Source organism: Vulpes lagopus, chromosome 11, assembly GCF_018345385.1.
Source record: "Vulpes lagopus strain Blue_001 chromosome 11, ASM1834538v1, whole genome shotgun sequence".
NCBI lineage: Eukaryota > Metazoa > Chordata > Mammalia > Carnivora > Canidae > Vulpes > Vulpes lagopus.
In genome coordinates this window covers 46,088,051-46,105,917 of record NC_054834.1, presented here as the reverse complement: position 1 = coordinate 46,105,917, position 17,867 = coordinate 46,088,051, and the positions used below count along the sequence as shown (strand labels likewise).

At 33.6% G+C, this 17,867-nt stretch overlaps 1 protein-coding gene across 14 annotated transcripts in view; it reads left to right on the top strand.

The window, feature by feature from the left end:
* The window catches only part of KCNT2 (potassium sodium-activated channel subfamily T member 2), a 409,501-nt gene that overhangs the window by 337,023 nt on the left and 54,611 nt on the right, over nucleotides 1-17,867 (top strand). For all 14 annotated transcript variants that reach the window (XR_005990686.1, XR_005990687.1, XM_041774257.1 and 11 more), the window contains 3 exons: nucleotides 12,175-12,276; nucleotides 16,139-16,222; nucleotides 17,109-17,237. Coding sequence is in view for 12 of the 14 variants with exons in the window: in XM_041774257.1 (XP_041630191.1) it covers nucleotides 12,175-12,276; nucleotides 16,139-16,222; nucleotides 17,109-17,237 (315 nt within the window). In the remaining 2 variants the exon portion in view is untranslated. The remainder of the gene's footprint in view (nucleotides 1-12,174; nucleotides 12,277-16,138; nucleotides 16,223-17,108; nucleotides 17,238-17,867) is intronic.

The following is a 17,867-nucleotide window of genomic DNA, read 5'->3' as shown; positions in this document are numbered from 1 at the left end:
CTGTTCTGTGACCATGATGTGAAGCAATGAAAGATAGTTGAGGACCCCCGTCTGTTCTTGTGAAAAGGAAATTCCGTGATTATTCCTTGATTATTTTTTCAGATTTGCTCTCTCTCGAGGAATTCCCTTGTCTGTTGTTTTATGGGACCCTTTCACCTCAAGCTTCTTCCTGAGCTATTTTTATCCATGTCACTTCAAGAGTACACACTTCTTACAGCCTGTATGAATTTTTATCCTGCTTATTGCTTATGCAAGTTTGAAAAAAATCTAAAGATTTTTAAAGCATTTTCCCTAAAGATTTAAAGTCTAAAGATTTCTCAGAAGACTCTGCTTCTTTCAAAAACCTTATAAACTTCTGGTATACTTAAAATCATAAATTTGTATGGCCAATCTCCAAAGTTCTTCTTAAATATAATTTTTAAGGTTTTTTTTTTTCCCCTCTCAGCCCATGTGACTCTCTATCTCTTTGGAAGCTACCTTGAGGTTATTGAGACAATAGTGTTGGGCTGGACTTTGTTGTTCAATGCCTTGTTTCAGTTTTCTCCCCCGTTGACATTTTGAAGAGCACAATTTTTAAAATATTAGAGCCTCCTAATCTCTGAGCTCCTTTTGTGTTTTTAGTCTCTACTTGAATCTAAGTCTTGCTTGAGCTACTGTCTGTCTTGCAATGTCCATCTAAAGGCAGCAAATAACAGTATATACACACCAATATTAAGCAGATAGAAGTTTTAATGGATCAGGTCTGAGAGTGGCACATAGACTTGCACTCATATGCCATTGGCTAGAACTCAATCATAGGGCCACATCTAACTTCAAGGAGGCCTAGGAAATGTAGTTCAGTCATACACTTACAAAGAATAGGGCAAAGGATTTTGATGGACCATCAACATTCTCTGTCACTTGCAATATACCACAAATTCATGAAATTTGACAAAGCATTTCTGAACATCTGAGTTTTATCTTGCATTTTCCCTTTCATCTGATCTTTCTTTTGTTGTTTTCCACTTTTGTTTCTGAGTTATTTTGTTTTATATTATCCTTTTTTTCTTGGATAGTTCCATTACCACCAGTGTTTTCCCAATAGTATTTCTCATGTTTACTCATTGGTCATTGGATCATTGACACTTCCTCTAACAAAACAAGTGTAGCAGGCATCAGAAACAGAGTATAGGAGCTAAGTAGACGTGGAAAATGTGACAGGTAATAAAGAAACAGAGAAGAAGAGGACATCAAGAGGAAAAAGAGAAATTTTTTCCTCATTTCCCTATAAAGACTTATTTCATCTCTCTTGTTTTGATGCATTTTATTTAAAAAAAGCCTTTTATTCATGCTTATGGCACAATTTGATTTAAGACTGCTTTCTTTAAAATTGCTTTTGAACTATCACCATTCCCCAATAATGATCATAATCACACTTGAGCAAACATATGGTAATTACACACTGATGTAAGAAGCAAAGTAATGAAAATGTGAGATGAATAGTGTGATATAATAAAAAATATATATATTTGGTCTTTGTGATTCCTGATACAGAGCTTCAAAAACCCTTAGAATTTCTGAGTAATTTCATATCTTTGAACCACACCTGATTTTATGCTAAGGAGGCAACTCATGGAGGAGCCTCTAGATGGCTTCAGGATGAGAGCCAGAAAAAGTAACCACATGATTAGAATATTGAAACTTTGAAAGTCTTCATCACCTTTCAAACCTCCGGGGATAGCAGAGGAGCTGGACTTTGAGTTTAATCACATGGCCAGTGATTTAATTAATCGTGCTACGTAATGAAACTGATAAAAACTCTGGAAGACAAGTTCTCTGGTAGGTGAACATAATGAGATACCAAGAAAGTGGTGGGCCCTGACTTCATGGTCACAGAAGCTCCTGTGCTCAGGATCCTTTGAGACCTGCCTTATGTACCTTATTATTTACCATTTATTTTCATTCTTTATAATAAAATGATAATCATTAAGTATAGCATTTTCATAAGTTCTGTGAACATTCTAGGTAACTATCAAAATTGAATGGTTGTGGGGAAGCCCTAAATTTATAGCAGGCCAGACAGAAGTACAGTTGTCTGGTAGACATCTGGGATTTGCGGCTGGTGTCTGAAGTGGGAATAGTCTAGTGGGAATGAGCCCCTTAACCTGTGGGGTCGGAGCCAACTCTGGGTAGCGTCATAATTGAATTGAATTGTAGGACATCTAGTTGGTGTCAAAGAATTGGTGTCAGAATGCAGAGACATGGCTGTAAATCATATCATTTTGTAGTCCATGATACAGCAAAATAATAAAAATTGGAGATTGCTTCTGGGAGAAATAAACTGAGACTATCAGATTTATTTTATATTATATTCACTGTGTAAGCAAGTGGCAAATTTTACATATTCTCAATTTAAATTCAAGCCAATAAATATTTACTGAGCACCTGTTATAAGCCAAATATCTTGCTCAGTGCTAGAGGTTCCCAACAGAATAAACACATGGAATTTATAATTTGATGGGAGGCCATAGGAACAAACAAAAACACATGCCCTTGCTTTTTTTCCTGTCCAAACAAGTTGGACTACTTTTTATTCATGATCAAAGAATTAGAATGCTGAATGGAAGTTTGGTGCTATATGCCTACACTGACTTTGATTCATTAGGATTTTTTTTTATCCTGTTTTTAAGAAAATATTTACCTTTTCCCATGGCTGTCCCGAAAGAATTTGAAGAGAATATTGATATGAGTTTCTATTCTTTTTAAATGTAGAAAAGCATTGCCTGATCCATTCTACAAGAGTGATAAAATGTTATCTACGTTGATAATTATTTTAACTGCAAAATTATCTATTAAGAATGTGCATAGTATTATGATTTCATACAGTATATCTAAACTTAATGTAGGCTGCATGTTTGTGTCTCTCCCCAAAATTCGTATGTTGAAACCTAACCCCTGATATTAGGTATTAGGAAAATTCGTATGTTGAAACCTAACCCCTGATATTAGGTATTAGGAAGTTGGGCCTTTGGAAGGTGAGTAGGTTATGAAGGTGGAGCCCTCATGAGTGGGATAAGGGCTTTTATCAAAGAGACCCAGAGAACTTCTCCACCATGTGAAGACACGGAGAAAATGAGTGTTTATGAACCAGAAAGTGGGTTTTCACCAAATGTCAAATCTTCTGGCATCTTTAGCTTGGACTTCTCAGTTTATGGTACTGTGAGAAATAAATTTCTGTTGGCTATAAGCCACTCATCTGTAGTGTTTTGTAATGGCAGCCCAAACAGACTAAGACATAAATCTTGACATTCGGCCAATAAAATTGCACAGCGCACAGTCTAAGAATAACATTAATAAAGACTGTGATGTAAATTGGCTCTGCCAGTAACAGTGCCACTAGACAGCTGTGTACATGCATATTGTGAATATGAAAACATATATCAAACTCTTAAAATTATCTGAAGTGAAATATCAAATTCAAAAAGTAAAAAAACAAAAGTAATGGATTTATATGACTGACAAATTAGAATAATTCAATTATTAAAATTTTGTAATTTTACAGAGTTAAGTATTTTATGAAAATAAATAATACAGTGATTAACTTTATTGTTTTCAAGGAAGGCAGCAAGTACATCTTTTAATTAAATTGGGTAGATGTGGATGTAGATATATATGTGTGAGAGAGAGAGTTTGTGAAAGGTTTCATTTCTCGGTGAGTTAAAAAAAATGCTTGTGAGTCACAAAAAATGCCATCCAGGATGATGAAAGTAACTTTTGAGTACATATTATATTTGAAGTATTAAAGCAAATATCACACTAGACAAGGACTTTAAACCAATGTTATATTTTGTTTTACTACTTCTTGCTCTACATTAATAAGTGTTTCCATCATCATTTGGTTGTTTTACTTTATTTGGCTGTAAGGCACAACTCATTTTTGAATCCAGTGTCAGAGAAGACAATACACTTAATCAGCCCTCCATTTCAAGGCACAAACTAAAATAGGAACCGTTGACAGGCATTGAACACAGGAAGCCGTCTGCAGTTATCCTTATGGAACAAATATATATACACAAAGGGAATAAGATTGGTATCCTGAAGGCTAAAAAGAAATAGGTGCTTCTGGGCAATTTTTTTATTTATTTTATTTTAGAAAGAACACAATATGAGATTTGTTTTCTTAATAATTTTTTAAAAAATATTTTATTTATTTATTCATGAGAGACACAGAGAGAGAGAGGCAGAGACACAGACAGAAGGAGAAGCAGGTTCTGTGCAGGGAGCCCGACGTGGGACTTGATCCTGGGTCTCCAGGATCACTCCCTGGACTGAAGGCAGCGCTAAACTGCTCAGCCACCTGGGCTGCCCATCTTCTTAATAAATTTTTAAGTCTGCAATATATGATTGTTGACTACAGGTACGATGTTGTACAGCAGATCTCGAGAGCTTATTCGTTTTGCTTTATTGCAGCTTTGTGCCTGTAGATCAGCAGCTCTCCATTTTCCCATTCCCCAGCCCCTGGTAACCACCATTTTACACTTTGAAATGCATTTGACTGATTTGGATACTTCATATGAGTAAAAATCATGTAGTGAATGTCCTTCTCTGATTAGCTTATTTCATTTGGCCTAGTGTTCTTTTTTTTTATTATTATTAAAGATTTTATTTATTTTAGAGAGAGAGAGAGACAGAGATAGCAATAGAGAGAGGACCAGCTAGGAGGAGAGCAGAAGCAGGCTGATGTGGGGCTCAGTCCCAGGACTCTGGGATCATGACCTGAGCCGAAGGCAGACACTTAACCAACTGAGCCACCCAGGCATCCCTAGCCTAGTGTTCTTAAGGTCCATCATGTTATCACATATTCCAGACTTTCCTTCTTTTTAAGGCTGAGTACTATTACACTGCATGTATATACTGCATTTTCTTTATCCATTCAATTGTTCATGGACCTTTAGGTTGTTTCCACATCTTGGCTCTTGTGAATGGTGCTGCAATGAACATAGGAAAGCTGATATCTTCATGGTCCTGATTTCAATTCTTTTGTATAAAACCCATACATATCATTACTGCATCATACATAGTTCTATTTTTAATTTTTTGAGGAACTCCCATACTGGTTTGTTTTTGTTTTGTTTTTGCAGTGCACATGTTTATATTCCTATCAACAGTTTACAAGGATTCCAATTTCTCTAAATCCTCACTAGCTTTTTTTTTTTTTTTTAAATAATAGCCATACTATTAGGTATAAGATATCTCATTGTGCTTTTGAATCCCCCTAATAGTGATGTGCATTTTTTCCATATACCTCTTGAATTTGAATGTCTTCTTTGGAGAAATGTCTGTTTAAGTCTTTACCCACTTGTAATTGGGTTATTTGATTTTTTTCTTTTTTTTTTTTTACTTTTGGGTTGTAAGATTTCCTTATATATTTTGGAGATTAACCTGTTATCAGATATATGGTTTTAAAATATTTTTTCTGATTCTGAAGTTTGTCTTTTATTCCATTGATTGTTTCCTTTGCTGTATAGAACTTTTAAAAATTTGTATAGTGCCACCTATCTATTTTTATTTTTGTGCTTTTGGAATCGTATCCACAAAATCATTGCCAAAACCAATATCATGAAGCTTTCACCTATGTTTTGTTTGAAAATTTTAGTTTCTTGTCTTACATTTAAGTCTTTAGACCATTTTGAGCTGATTTTTGTGTATTCTATAAAATTAGGCCCCAATTTCATTCTTCTGCTTGTTTTCTCAAAACAATGTGTTGAAAGACTATCCTTTCTTTATTACACATATATCTGGGCTCTCTGTTGTATTCCATTTGTCTGTATGTCTGTCTTTATGCCAGTAGCATACTGTTTTGATAAATGTGTCTTTGTAATATATTTTAAAATCAGGAAGTATACTTCCTGCTTTACTCTTCTTTCTCAAGATTGCTCTGGGTACTCCAGAATATTGTGGTTCTAGATGAATTTTAGATTATTTTTTTCTATTTCTGTAAAAAATGTCCTTGGGATTTTGACAAGATTGCATTGAATCTATAGATCATTATGAGTAGTGTGGCATTTTCACAATATTAGGTCTTCCAACCCAAACATAGAGTATTTTTCCATTGTCTATGTTTTGTAATTTTCAATATATAAGTCTTTGAACCCTTAAGTTTATTCTTTTTATTTTATTCTTATTTTTAGTGCTTTGGTAAACAGAATACACTTAATTCTTTTCCAGATAGTTTGTTGTTAACATAAAAAATGCAACTTACTGAATTTTTTTATTAGTTCTAATAGTTATTTAATGGAGTCTTTAGGGTATTAGATATTGTGATAGTTTTACTTCTTTTTTGATTTGGATGCCTCATATTTCTTTATTCCTGCCTAATGATGGGACTTTCAGCACTATCTTTAATAGATGTGACAACAGTGTGTATCGTTGCCTTGTTTCTGATCTTAACGGGGAAACTTTCAGTTTTTCACTGTGAAGTGTGATGTTAGCTGTGGGTTTGTCATAAATAGCCTTTATTAAGTTGAGGTATATTTCTTCTATATTGGGAATTTTTAATCATGAAAGGTGTTGACTTCTGTCAAAGGCTTTTTTGCATCTATTGATATGATCATATTATTTGTATTATTTATTCTGTGAATGTGGTATATTACATTAATTTATTTGGATAGGTGGAAGTAGCCTTGCATCCCAGAGATAAATCTCAGTTGATCGTGGTGTGTGCTCTTTTTAATATGGTGTTAGATTAGATTTGCTAGTATTAAGTGGAGTATTTTTGTATCCATATTCATCAGGAATATTAGCTTATATCTTTCTTTCCTTGTGATGTCTTTGTGCTGGCCTCATAAAATGAATTGGGAAGTGTTTCCTCCTTTTGATGTTTTGGGAGAGTTTGAGAAAGATTGGCATTAATTCTTTAAGTGTTTAAGTTGAAAAACCCTTAGCTAGACTAAGAAAAAAAAGACAACTCAAAAAAAAAAATTAGATTACAACTGATGCTACAGAGATAAAAAGGATTGTAGGAGCTCCTATGAACAATTGTACACAAAGAAACTAGATGATCTGGAAGAAGTGGATAAATTTTTAGAAACATACAGCCTTCCTAAACTAAATAATGAAAAAATAAAAAAATCTGCACAAACCTATAACTAGTAATGGAGATTGGCTTAGTTATCAAAATCTCCCAACTGGGGCAGCCTGGGTGGCTCAGTGGTCTAGCACCGCCTTCAGGTTAGGATGTGATCTTGGAGACCTGGGATTGAGTCCCATGTCAGGCTCCCTGCATGGAAGCCTGCTTCTCCCTCTGTCTGTGTCTCTGCCTCTCTCTCTGTGTCTTTTATGAATAAATAAATAAAATCTTTAAAAAAAAAAGCCTCTCAATAAAGAAAAGCTGTCTTTAGAGAATTCCACCAAACATTTAAAGAACTAATGCCAGTTCTTCAAACTCTTCCAAAAAATTAGACAAATCATAACTTATACTTTTTAGAAAGGCTACATGTTTGCACAATACTAAATTATACAAAAGCTCAAGTCATAGCTCAATTAGAAAAAAAGTGTCATTTCAAAGCACTGTACCAGATTTATTTTATTGATAAAATGAACACTTATTTGTGAGTTAGTTCATCTTAAATATCTTTCTATATGGCAGAAACTATAGAGAAGTTTCTTGAAAGTGTCTATCCTTATTGCTTTAATGCTGTCATTATACATAGACTGAGCTGACTAAACAGACTCAAAAGATATTCCAGATAATTAGTTTACTCTTTATTGTGCACAAATTACTTCACCAGATGTAGAACTATTATTTTATTTTGTAGTTCAAATTCCTCCTTTAAATCCTTTCAAGTAATGCAATAGCAATCTAGAATTAATAGTCCCAATATGCTTGTTCCCATTTGTAATATATTTATTGTCATAAAATCTATCAAATTAACTGAATACAGACATTTCAATATTACTTGTTGCTGGTTTTTTTTTTTTTCAAAAATATTTACTTTCTGGTAACTTTTGACCACTCTTTCATTTTTCTTTTTTTTTTTTGTTCTATATATAACCATTATATTTTATTAATTTGTTTATATAACTTTCTTAAATTTTATTCTTAGAGCTTCAAGAATTATCATCAAATCATACAACTAATGTTATTCTTAAAATGTTTAACAGATAATGGTATATTCATAAATGATTATAATCTTTACTTGAAAATGGTGTTGGTCACTGGAGCCCCATTTTTGAATGTTACTGCATGGGAGACAATTGTAACAAAAATTCATTGTGTATTTGTGTAATTATAACTTACTTAAGCAGTTTTTAGAAAAGATTTTATTTATTTATTTATTTATTTATTTATTTATTTATTTATTTATTTATTTACTGAGTATGAGCTGGGGGACAGGCAGAGGAAGAGGGAGAGGAAATCTCAAGCAGACTCCAGGCTGAGTACAGAGCCCAGTGTGGGGCTCTATCTCAAACCCTGAGATCATGACTTGAGTTAAAATCAAAAGTCGAGTGCTTAACTGACTGAGCCACCCCCCCTCCCCAGTCACCTCCTTAATCAACTTTTTAGGGACACTACCCATTTTTTTAGGGAACAATCCTTTGGAAGTAGTCTGAAAATCAAAGAATAGCCTAGAATTAGCAATGTTATTCATTTGACTCCTGTTAGATTTTCAAAATCATGACATAATTTTCATCAACAGCTCTTCATGTCATAAAACTTCCACAAGAAATGTATACACCCTTTATCTTCCTAGGACTCAAGTATTTAGATACTACTCTTAAATTCATAGACTTCCTTACTTTAAACTAGTCTCTTGAGTTATGCTTTTATTCTTAATGAAGGTAAAGCAAACACTTTTTTCAAGTATCCCTCAAAACATCACGTCTGAAAACCTAGTCAAACAGAATGTATTTTCTCCTTTATCACGTCAAAGTTATTTTTTAACCTTTTCAGTTCCAAAATCTCCCCCAATAGGGAATGCCAACTGCTTCTGCAGACAGTTTAGTTGATTCTAATTCTTTATCTCTTTTTAGTGAGGTACCAGCATTTGACAAGCTATTGTGTTTTTTAGGCCTTCCTTCATCATGGGAACTAATTGTTGACTAATTGTTAGCCTGTTTTAGTAATTTTAAAAATTATAGTTGAGTTTTATGAGTTGTAACTTTTGAACATCATTAAATGGTACTTACCTTTATTTTTGAAAACTAAATACAAATAGTTTTATAAAAGCACAGGAAGGAATAGTGGTTGCTTTCTCCAAATTGAAACTAATAAAACTATAAATATTTTAAATCTCTTATTCTATAAAAAGTATAATCATGTAGAATGCATGATTGCTTCCTATTTGGCAAACTTGTCTTTTTAAGCTCAACTATGATGTCACTTCATCTGTGACACCATCTGCATCCTCCTTAGGCCTTTTTAATACTTGGATCTGTATAGGCTCACATCACATGACTTTATAGGTGTTTGATTTGAAGTCTGTCTTTTAAACAAAACTATAGATACATGCAAAACTAGAATCTTTTGTTAATTACCTCTGCATCTTAACAATCTAGTTCAGTGCATGATACATAACAGTTAATAGATAAGTGTTTCTTGATTACACAGCTTCATTTTTTATGAAGCCATGGGACTATTCTGTAGCCAAAGCTTTCTTCTATTTTTTTCTAATTTAACACACATTTTAAATGTTTACTACGTTATTTCTGATACAAGTTCCTGTTTAAACAAGATGTGAGTTAACAGATCCTTTGACTCATTTCCAACTAAGTATCTTATCTTCCAAAATGGAAATCAAAAGCCTGACCACGCAGTTAGGTGAGACAGATAAATAAAGTGAATCCAGATGTATGAGAGAATTAATCTCATAGGAAGCAGATGCTTTCAATTCTGGCCAGTTGTTTACATGAGGTATGATAATGAGATTTTCCAAATTTAAAAGAAATCAGAAATTTAGACTTTTATGTGAAATGTTGGAACATTATTAGACCTCAGTAAATATATGCGGACCAAATGAAATTCCTCTGTAATTATGGTTTGGACTATCCACTGCTAATGTATAAAACTTTTGGCTTATATGATGCTTTTGAGATACAGACAGGTAGATAAATGATATTGTCACAAAATCACACTGGAATGCATGGTAAGACTAAGTATTAGTCATCTCTAATTTTTTTCCATGTATAAAAATGACACTGATAAAGCGCAGATTAAGAAATTAATCTAACTTCATCATCTAGATGTAAAGAAAGAAATTGTGAAATGTATTCTCATCAGGATGGAATGAGTTACTTGAGCTCTTACGTTTTTTTGTGTAACTTTAAAACTAGTAGATCTCAAAAATAGTGTTGTAAGATCTTTGATGTTTTTTCTCTACTTTGGTGTTTTTTCTCTACTGTAAGTAAATCACAAATGCAGAATTATTCACACGAGGAGAAGGGCAGCATCCCTGGGTATAAAAGGGTTTTCTGAGGGTGTGAAGCATAATAGACATTTAGAGAGCAAGGAGGACTTGCAGAATTGATGTTAAGAACAGTGAATTCTCTAAGATGGGAAGGTTATCCATGGTGACGTGGAACCTGAATCTGGGAAAAGAATTTTAGGATTTCACCAGACAGCCACTTTGACTCAACAATAGTCTATGCTGGGAAGAACTGAGAAGCATCTGCAAACGCCCTACATGTGCTGTTCAAACTAAGCTTTCTTTACACCTAGGCTCCAAAATTGGAGAATATATATGATATAATGGAAACAGACACAAATTGGGGCACCACTTGCTTATTTTTCCTTTTATCCTTTCCCTACAGTCGCAAGTGAGGATATTCTTATAGTCTAGATATCTTCTCAACCAGATGGATGTGGTGGATGTGGTGCAGGAACTCCTCTTGCTACTTGGAAGGGCTAATTCTGTGTCCCAACCTCACCTGTTTGTCCAGGGGATGCTCAGGGGTCAGGTCACTCTCATGCCTTCACAACAAGCAACAGCAGTAGCCCTCTTTTGTTCCTTGAATCATACTTTCTGGCACATAGTTTGAAAATCGGGGTATGGGAGGCTTTCCTTCCCTTGAGGAGCCTTCAAATTTGCTACATTAAAAACAAGAGCTTCCTTCCATTGCCTCAAGGAGCAAGGGCTGATTTTTCTTTATTTGCTTAGCAGCATCTATCTCTCCAAGTAAAGTTGGCAACAAATAAAACCAACATTTTTGAGATTATCATTTGCTCAGTACAAGATTAACTTGGCTTCTTAAGAAACTCCTTATAATCTTACACAACATTTGCTCTCCTGTCTTCATTATTAAGGGAAGATGATAGCAACATAATTTTTCAGAAAAAACTCCCACACGCTGTAATACACACACATGCACTGTTTCTTTTCTTTGTCTTTTCTCTTTTCTCTTCTTGGCATTTAGAGTTTAGTTGCAGTTGCAGTTTTGTGGAGCTGGCACAGCTTAAAAGGCATTTAGACATGAGAACTCAGATGACAGAAATTGGAAACCACTGGATGTGGTGGCTTCGACCTGCCTATTTTTGTGTCCTCACATATGAGAATATTCAAAAGCAAAACTTCCAGGTCTTATATTATGTGGCCTTAGGGTTTTTTTTAACATCTTATTAAATGCTTTTATTGTGTTTGTTCCTTTTATTATTTTACCTCAAGTCCTTTGCAGAAATATTTATGGAGAGTAAATACTCTTAACTATGGAGAAAAAGAACAACAACAACAAAAACAAACTATGGAAAACAAACTGCCAGTTCCCAGAGGGGAGGCAGGCAGGGGATGGTTAAGTAGGTGATGGGGATGAAGGGGGGCACATGTTGTGACGAGCACAGGGTGTTGTGTGGAAGTGCTAAATCACTATACTATACACCTGACACTAATATCTTACTGTATGGTAACTAACTGGAATTTAAATTAAAGTTTAAAAAAAAGAGGAAATACATGTTTAGTATATGAGAAGGTTAACTTTCCTTAATTATTGGGTATTTTCATTGATTCAGAAAACTTGGTTATAAAAATTAAAGGGACATATTAAAAATACAGCTATATACACTTACTACAATATGTGAAGTAACACACATTGATAGCTAACACCTGTATAATGAATATATCTTCACATATGTCAGGAAAACTTAAGCAGAAAAGTGTAAAATATAGAATCCTCACACATTTTTTATTTCAAACTTCTGAACAGAAAGAACGAGAGAAAGGTTCTAACTTGGCCTTTATGTTTCGGCTGCCTTTTGCCGCTGGGAGGGTGTTTAGCATCAGTATGTTGGACACTCTTCTCTATCAGGTATGTTTCTTTTTTTTTTCCTCTAAAATGTTTATTCTAATTTCATTTAGATTTTATTAAACGAATAATCCGTCTAGTGTTTTTCATGGATCTGTTCACGTAAAATGGACCCTGGAAGTAATTCCGTGTTTCATTTTGTCTTTTTAATGACAAATGTGCCTATGAAGTGTCATGTAAGAAAAATATTGTTTTTCAGAATAATCTATGAAATAATTTTTAGTCATTCTTTAGCATCAGTGTCCTACATATTTTGTGACATTTTAATACATTTTGCTTATAACCAGACTGAAAAAGAGTAAGAACAAAATGACTCTGTTAAAACAAAGACAACTTTCTTCATAATGCACATTTAAAAAAAAAAGATGCCAAACTGATGTCAGTAAACTGATAAACCAAAGACATTTTAAATATCTACTAATTGGGATCCCTGGGTGGCGCAGCGGTTTGGCGCCTGCCTTTGGCCCAGGGCGTGATCCTGGAGACCCGGGATCGAATCCCACGTCGGGCTCCCGGTGGATGGAGCCTGCTTCTCCCTCTGCCTGTGTCTCTGCCTCTCTCTCTCTCTCTCTCTGTTTGACTATCATAAATAAATAAATAAAAAATTTAAAAAAAAAATAAATAAAAAATAAATATCTACTAATTACTGCCTACTTTAGAAAAAATATAAAAACGATTTTGCAACAACTAAGAACTATTTAGTTTGCTCCCGAATGCCAAACAACATTGTCATTTGATCATAGCTAAGAAATTTATAGAGATGTTATTTTGTACCAATATATATATATTTTTAACTGTACCAGAAAAGTGAACAGCAGTGACATTTCATATTCTCTGATTCAAGTAATCAGATAATTTATAAATATTTCTATTAGGAGAAAACAGATATTCATGGAGCTTTAAATTATTTTGTAACTTTAATCTCAAATTAAGCATTCAAACATTTCGTTGGGCTCTTTTCCTTTTGATTATGTATTTTATATAGCCTCTTCTGCAATGCTTGACTGAATAAACTAATCAGAAGATAGTTAAAGCTTTTCTACTGGACTTTTGTGCTAATTATGCCCATGAATATGCCTCTAGCAATGTCACAAACCATCTGCTTATGCCAGATGAGTGCAGGAACAAACATGGCAAAGGAGAATAAACACTCCTGTTCACCCTAAAGTTTCCAGACACATTATCTGGGCACTCCAAGAGCGGGACTCCCACCCCATACACCATTACTGCACACATACCTCTGAATTGTAGGGGAGGGGATTTGAGGGAAGGAATGGTTTGAAGAGCAATGCTGAAACTGAAGATTATATGTCAATAGCAATCAAATGCTTGATGCCATTCTGCACCGTGATTTTCAGATTTTTTAGCCTTTGTATCTTATGTTTAAATAAAATCTCATGAGAAGGTCTAATAGACAAAATAGAAAGGAAATTGTTCTGTAGAAGTGGAAAGCAGTAGTTATTTCCTTCTCTTCATTTTTACCTTATGCTTTTTTTTTTTGTAAATCATGTACAGGAAGTTAGGTGTTTTCTGAAGCTACTGCAGAAAGGGTGAAGCAGAACAATAATTTTCAAAGTAGTAACTGCCTATTTAGCTTTGCCTGACATCAGACTAGATATGTTATGGTTCATTTTTCAGATAGATAAAGGTTACTCGTTTATGGGTTAAAAAACGATATTAGCAATTAGGTATATAATCCCTCAAATTGTATAATAAGTATATTACCAGACTAAAAAAAAAAGAAGGTAAGAACAAAATGACTATGTTAAAACAAAGACAACTTTCTTCATAATGCACATTAAAAGAAATAAGATACCAAATTGATGTCAGTAAACTGATAAACCAAGAACATTTTAAATATCCACTAATTACTGCCTACTTAGAAAAAATATAAAAAAGATTTTGCAACAACTAAGAACCATTTAGTTTGCTCCTGGTATACTTAAGCCAAGTTTAAGTATATTCTTAAAATATACTAAAGGTCATCTAATTTTTTTGGTTAGTGATTTGAATCTATTTTCTTGAGGATAAATGTCTATATTATATATTTAAGAACTATTATTAGTGATTACAATGGTACAGTGATTTGCTATTAATGTAATTCTATCCTAGACATTGTCTCATTTGCATCCTCAAAGAAAATGATGACGTAGGCAGGGTGATCAATCGCAATATGTAGATGAGACACAAGGGCCCGGATAGACAAACTATCAGGTAGTTAGTGTGAACCCTCATCTTTCAGGCCGTGCAGATCTCACTCAATTACTCACAACCTTCTCCCTGTGGTAAATAATTCCACATTTGTATGATGTTTGAGATTCTTATGGTACTTTTTTTTAACTTACCAGAAAATTGTTTTTCTTTATTAATATCTTCTCAATAGCTGCTTTTCTCCTTCTCGCTTGAAACACAGATCACTTATATTTTTAACAATTTTCTTAATTTTCATCGTTGTGGAGCTGGAAAACCAATGATGAAAAAATAAGTATTACCTGAGGAGAGGTGCAGAGGGAGAAAAAATACTATCTGAAATACAATTAAATAGATACTAAGTAAAACTGAGAAAGATTCTTCTGTGATCGAATTCCATGAGAGTGAGTGCATGGATTTTGTAACAGCAAGTGGGGCTGTCCCTGTCTTCTTGGTCACTCCTGCCTCTTGTCTTTGCCCTGAAAAAGTTGCAGGACAAGTGACCTTTGGACAAGGGATGCATCAGTGAGAAATGCAGTAAACGAATCAGCCGTTGTACATCCAAGTCAAAAATAACGTATAATAGTCATTTGCCAAACCTTCAGCTGACTTTTTTTTTCCCCCATGAGTATTTTTCAGTTTTTCATTTTGGAAAATAGTTTTAAGTGCTTGAGAATGTGCTTTAAAAATCCCCATCTTTAGCACATACCAAGTTATAGGTGAAGATGAGTGGTATGTGTCACCACTGCTCTTGGTGGCCTCCTGTCAGTTCACATTCTAACTACCAGGACACTAACACACCTCAAAACCAAAGGCCCGAGAAAAGGGAATGGATATGTTTTCTTTTGTTCTTGTTTAGATAGCAAAGTTTAGTTTTCTGATGTTAGCTGTTGGTAAAATAATGAACAAAGGGGTCTAGTAAATTTAAAAAGTAGTATAACTTAAAGAAAATTTTTGCTATGCAAAATAACTAGATAAATATTTAAATTCTTCAGCACATGAAGGTCAAATTCAAGACAGTCATTTCATACAATCTATTAAATAATTTTTCCATGTCATGGGAAACTGTGCTTGTATCTGTTGAAAGCTTTTCTTTTCACTCAGAACTAAGGATAAATTCAAGAAATTGGCAGCATTGTTACTTAAAACTGTTGAGTTGTGTTCTGGCAATACATCAAAATATATCTTATATGCTAACACATTTAATAGTCTGATAATGATATTTAATACTAAACTATTAATTCATTAGTATTTAGATTTACTGAATTATTAAAAATTTATTCTACTAGCAAAGAGCTTAATCCTAAAAATCCTTTTGGAATATCTCCTTGCAAATTTCAGTTTTCAAGTTTTTCTTATATTCTCCATTTTAGTTCATAGTTTTTTATTATTAAAAATTCTAATTAAAATATGTTTTTATGATGTCTAATAGCATATATAAAATTTAAGTATATCAGGATATTCTGGAAAATAATTATTCCCTATATTTCCTTATGTATAGCTTAACTGTTTCTGTGTATTTAAGACACGGACAGAATAGATTTTCATTTCCTTTTTTGTGGGGGCTTACTGATGTGTTATGAGAAGTAACCTTTTAGAAATGGTAAGATGTTCTCACTGAGCTAATCTGTACATTTCATACACATAATAAATACATATGTTGTTTATATTGCAGTCATTTGTAAAGGATTATATGATTTCTATCACCAGACTTCTCTTGGGATTGGACACTACACCAGGATCAGGGTTTCTTTGTTCCGTAAGTTAATATTTGCTAGACTAGAAGATTGTTCTAATAAATGTTTCTGAAATCCACCTATAATGTACTTTGGCTAACTCTTGTATGTTACTTTTTCCCTCTAATATGTGCTCAAAGAGTATCTTCATAGTTTTTTAATTCTTTAAAAAATTTTCAGGGAAAACATTTTAAATTAATAATCACAAAAATACCCATTCTATACAAAATTCAGAAGAATTGCATTTTTTTTTCTACCTGGCATTTGAGACTGATGGTTTCTGACATAGAATGCCATCCTGTGGAGGAAAACAGCAATCATTAAGTTTAACCCCTTAGTTTGATAAATGAGTTTACTATATACAAGTATATTCAATGAAGTGACTTGCTAATAATTCAGATTTATGATAAGCAAAGAGGGATTAATACTTATATCTTCTGTGTGGGAGCCCTATGTTCATCTTGTTACATCTCTTTCTCAATATGAGTATTATTAGGAGTTCAGATGGAAAATTTCTTTTTGTGCTGGAGTTTCTTTTGCACTTAAAGATTTATAGCATCAGCAGACTCTGTCCACTAAATTCTAGTAGCACCCTGTAGTCATTGCAACATTTAAAAAAACCTACATATGTTTTCCAGCATCTCCCAATCAATTACCAGTGACTACTGTCTACCAATATTGAACTAATACAATGTCGTGCTGCCACAAATTGAGTAGTTGGTCTTCGGAAGTTTGTGGAGCCCCAGGGATAAGCTGAGGTGGAGTGCATAAATAAGTTCAGTACGTGCATAAGCGTTTATGAATGTCACCTTGAGGTTTCAAAATATTAATACATTCTTTAAAACGTGAAAAATAATCGGAGTTTTTATTTTTTAAATGTAATATGTAAATAATTCATATATCTTATAGATGAAAATCACCGAAGATGACCTATGGATCAGAACTTATGCCAGACTTTATCAGAAGTTGTGCTCTTCTACTGGAGATGTTCCCATTGGGATCTACAGGACTGAATCTCAGAAACTTACTACATCTGAGGTTTGGAAATACCAAAATATTCCAGTTTAATGATTAATTTGATTGAATATAGCCATTCCTAATCTTGGGAACAGATTTCTAAAATATGTCAAAGTGAGAAAGAATGCTCTCTGAACACACAGTGTCAGTTCTCGGAGGTAAAAAACTTAACTATTTGTTCAAGTAAGCTATATCAAAATATTGCTGGCTAAGGGATTATTCTAGAGTTTGTGAACTTTGAGCTCTAAATGCCTTTTGGGGAATCTAAGATTTTGCATGTCTACATTGTCAGGAAGCAAATTAATTTTAAGTAACCTTTTGACACGTAAGAGCAGTTTTCAGGGCAAGCCATATAGCTTTCTAATATACTCCTCATTTCATATATACACATTTGGAAGGAAGTAAAACAAATTTAGTAAGCATTGAAATTCACATTTCTCAAACTCTAGATTAAAGACTACTCTGAAGTGAAGATAAAATTTCAAGAGTAGTACCAGACCTTCCTAGAGGAAAACTCAGTATTTTTAAAAGCAAACTAGAATCTATTAATATGGAACAAAATTTCTGATGGCTTCCTACAGCTAAAAATATATCCACACTGATGTGGTCACATTATGTGATTCTAAATAGTTTTTATATTCTTGGTAAAAT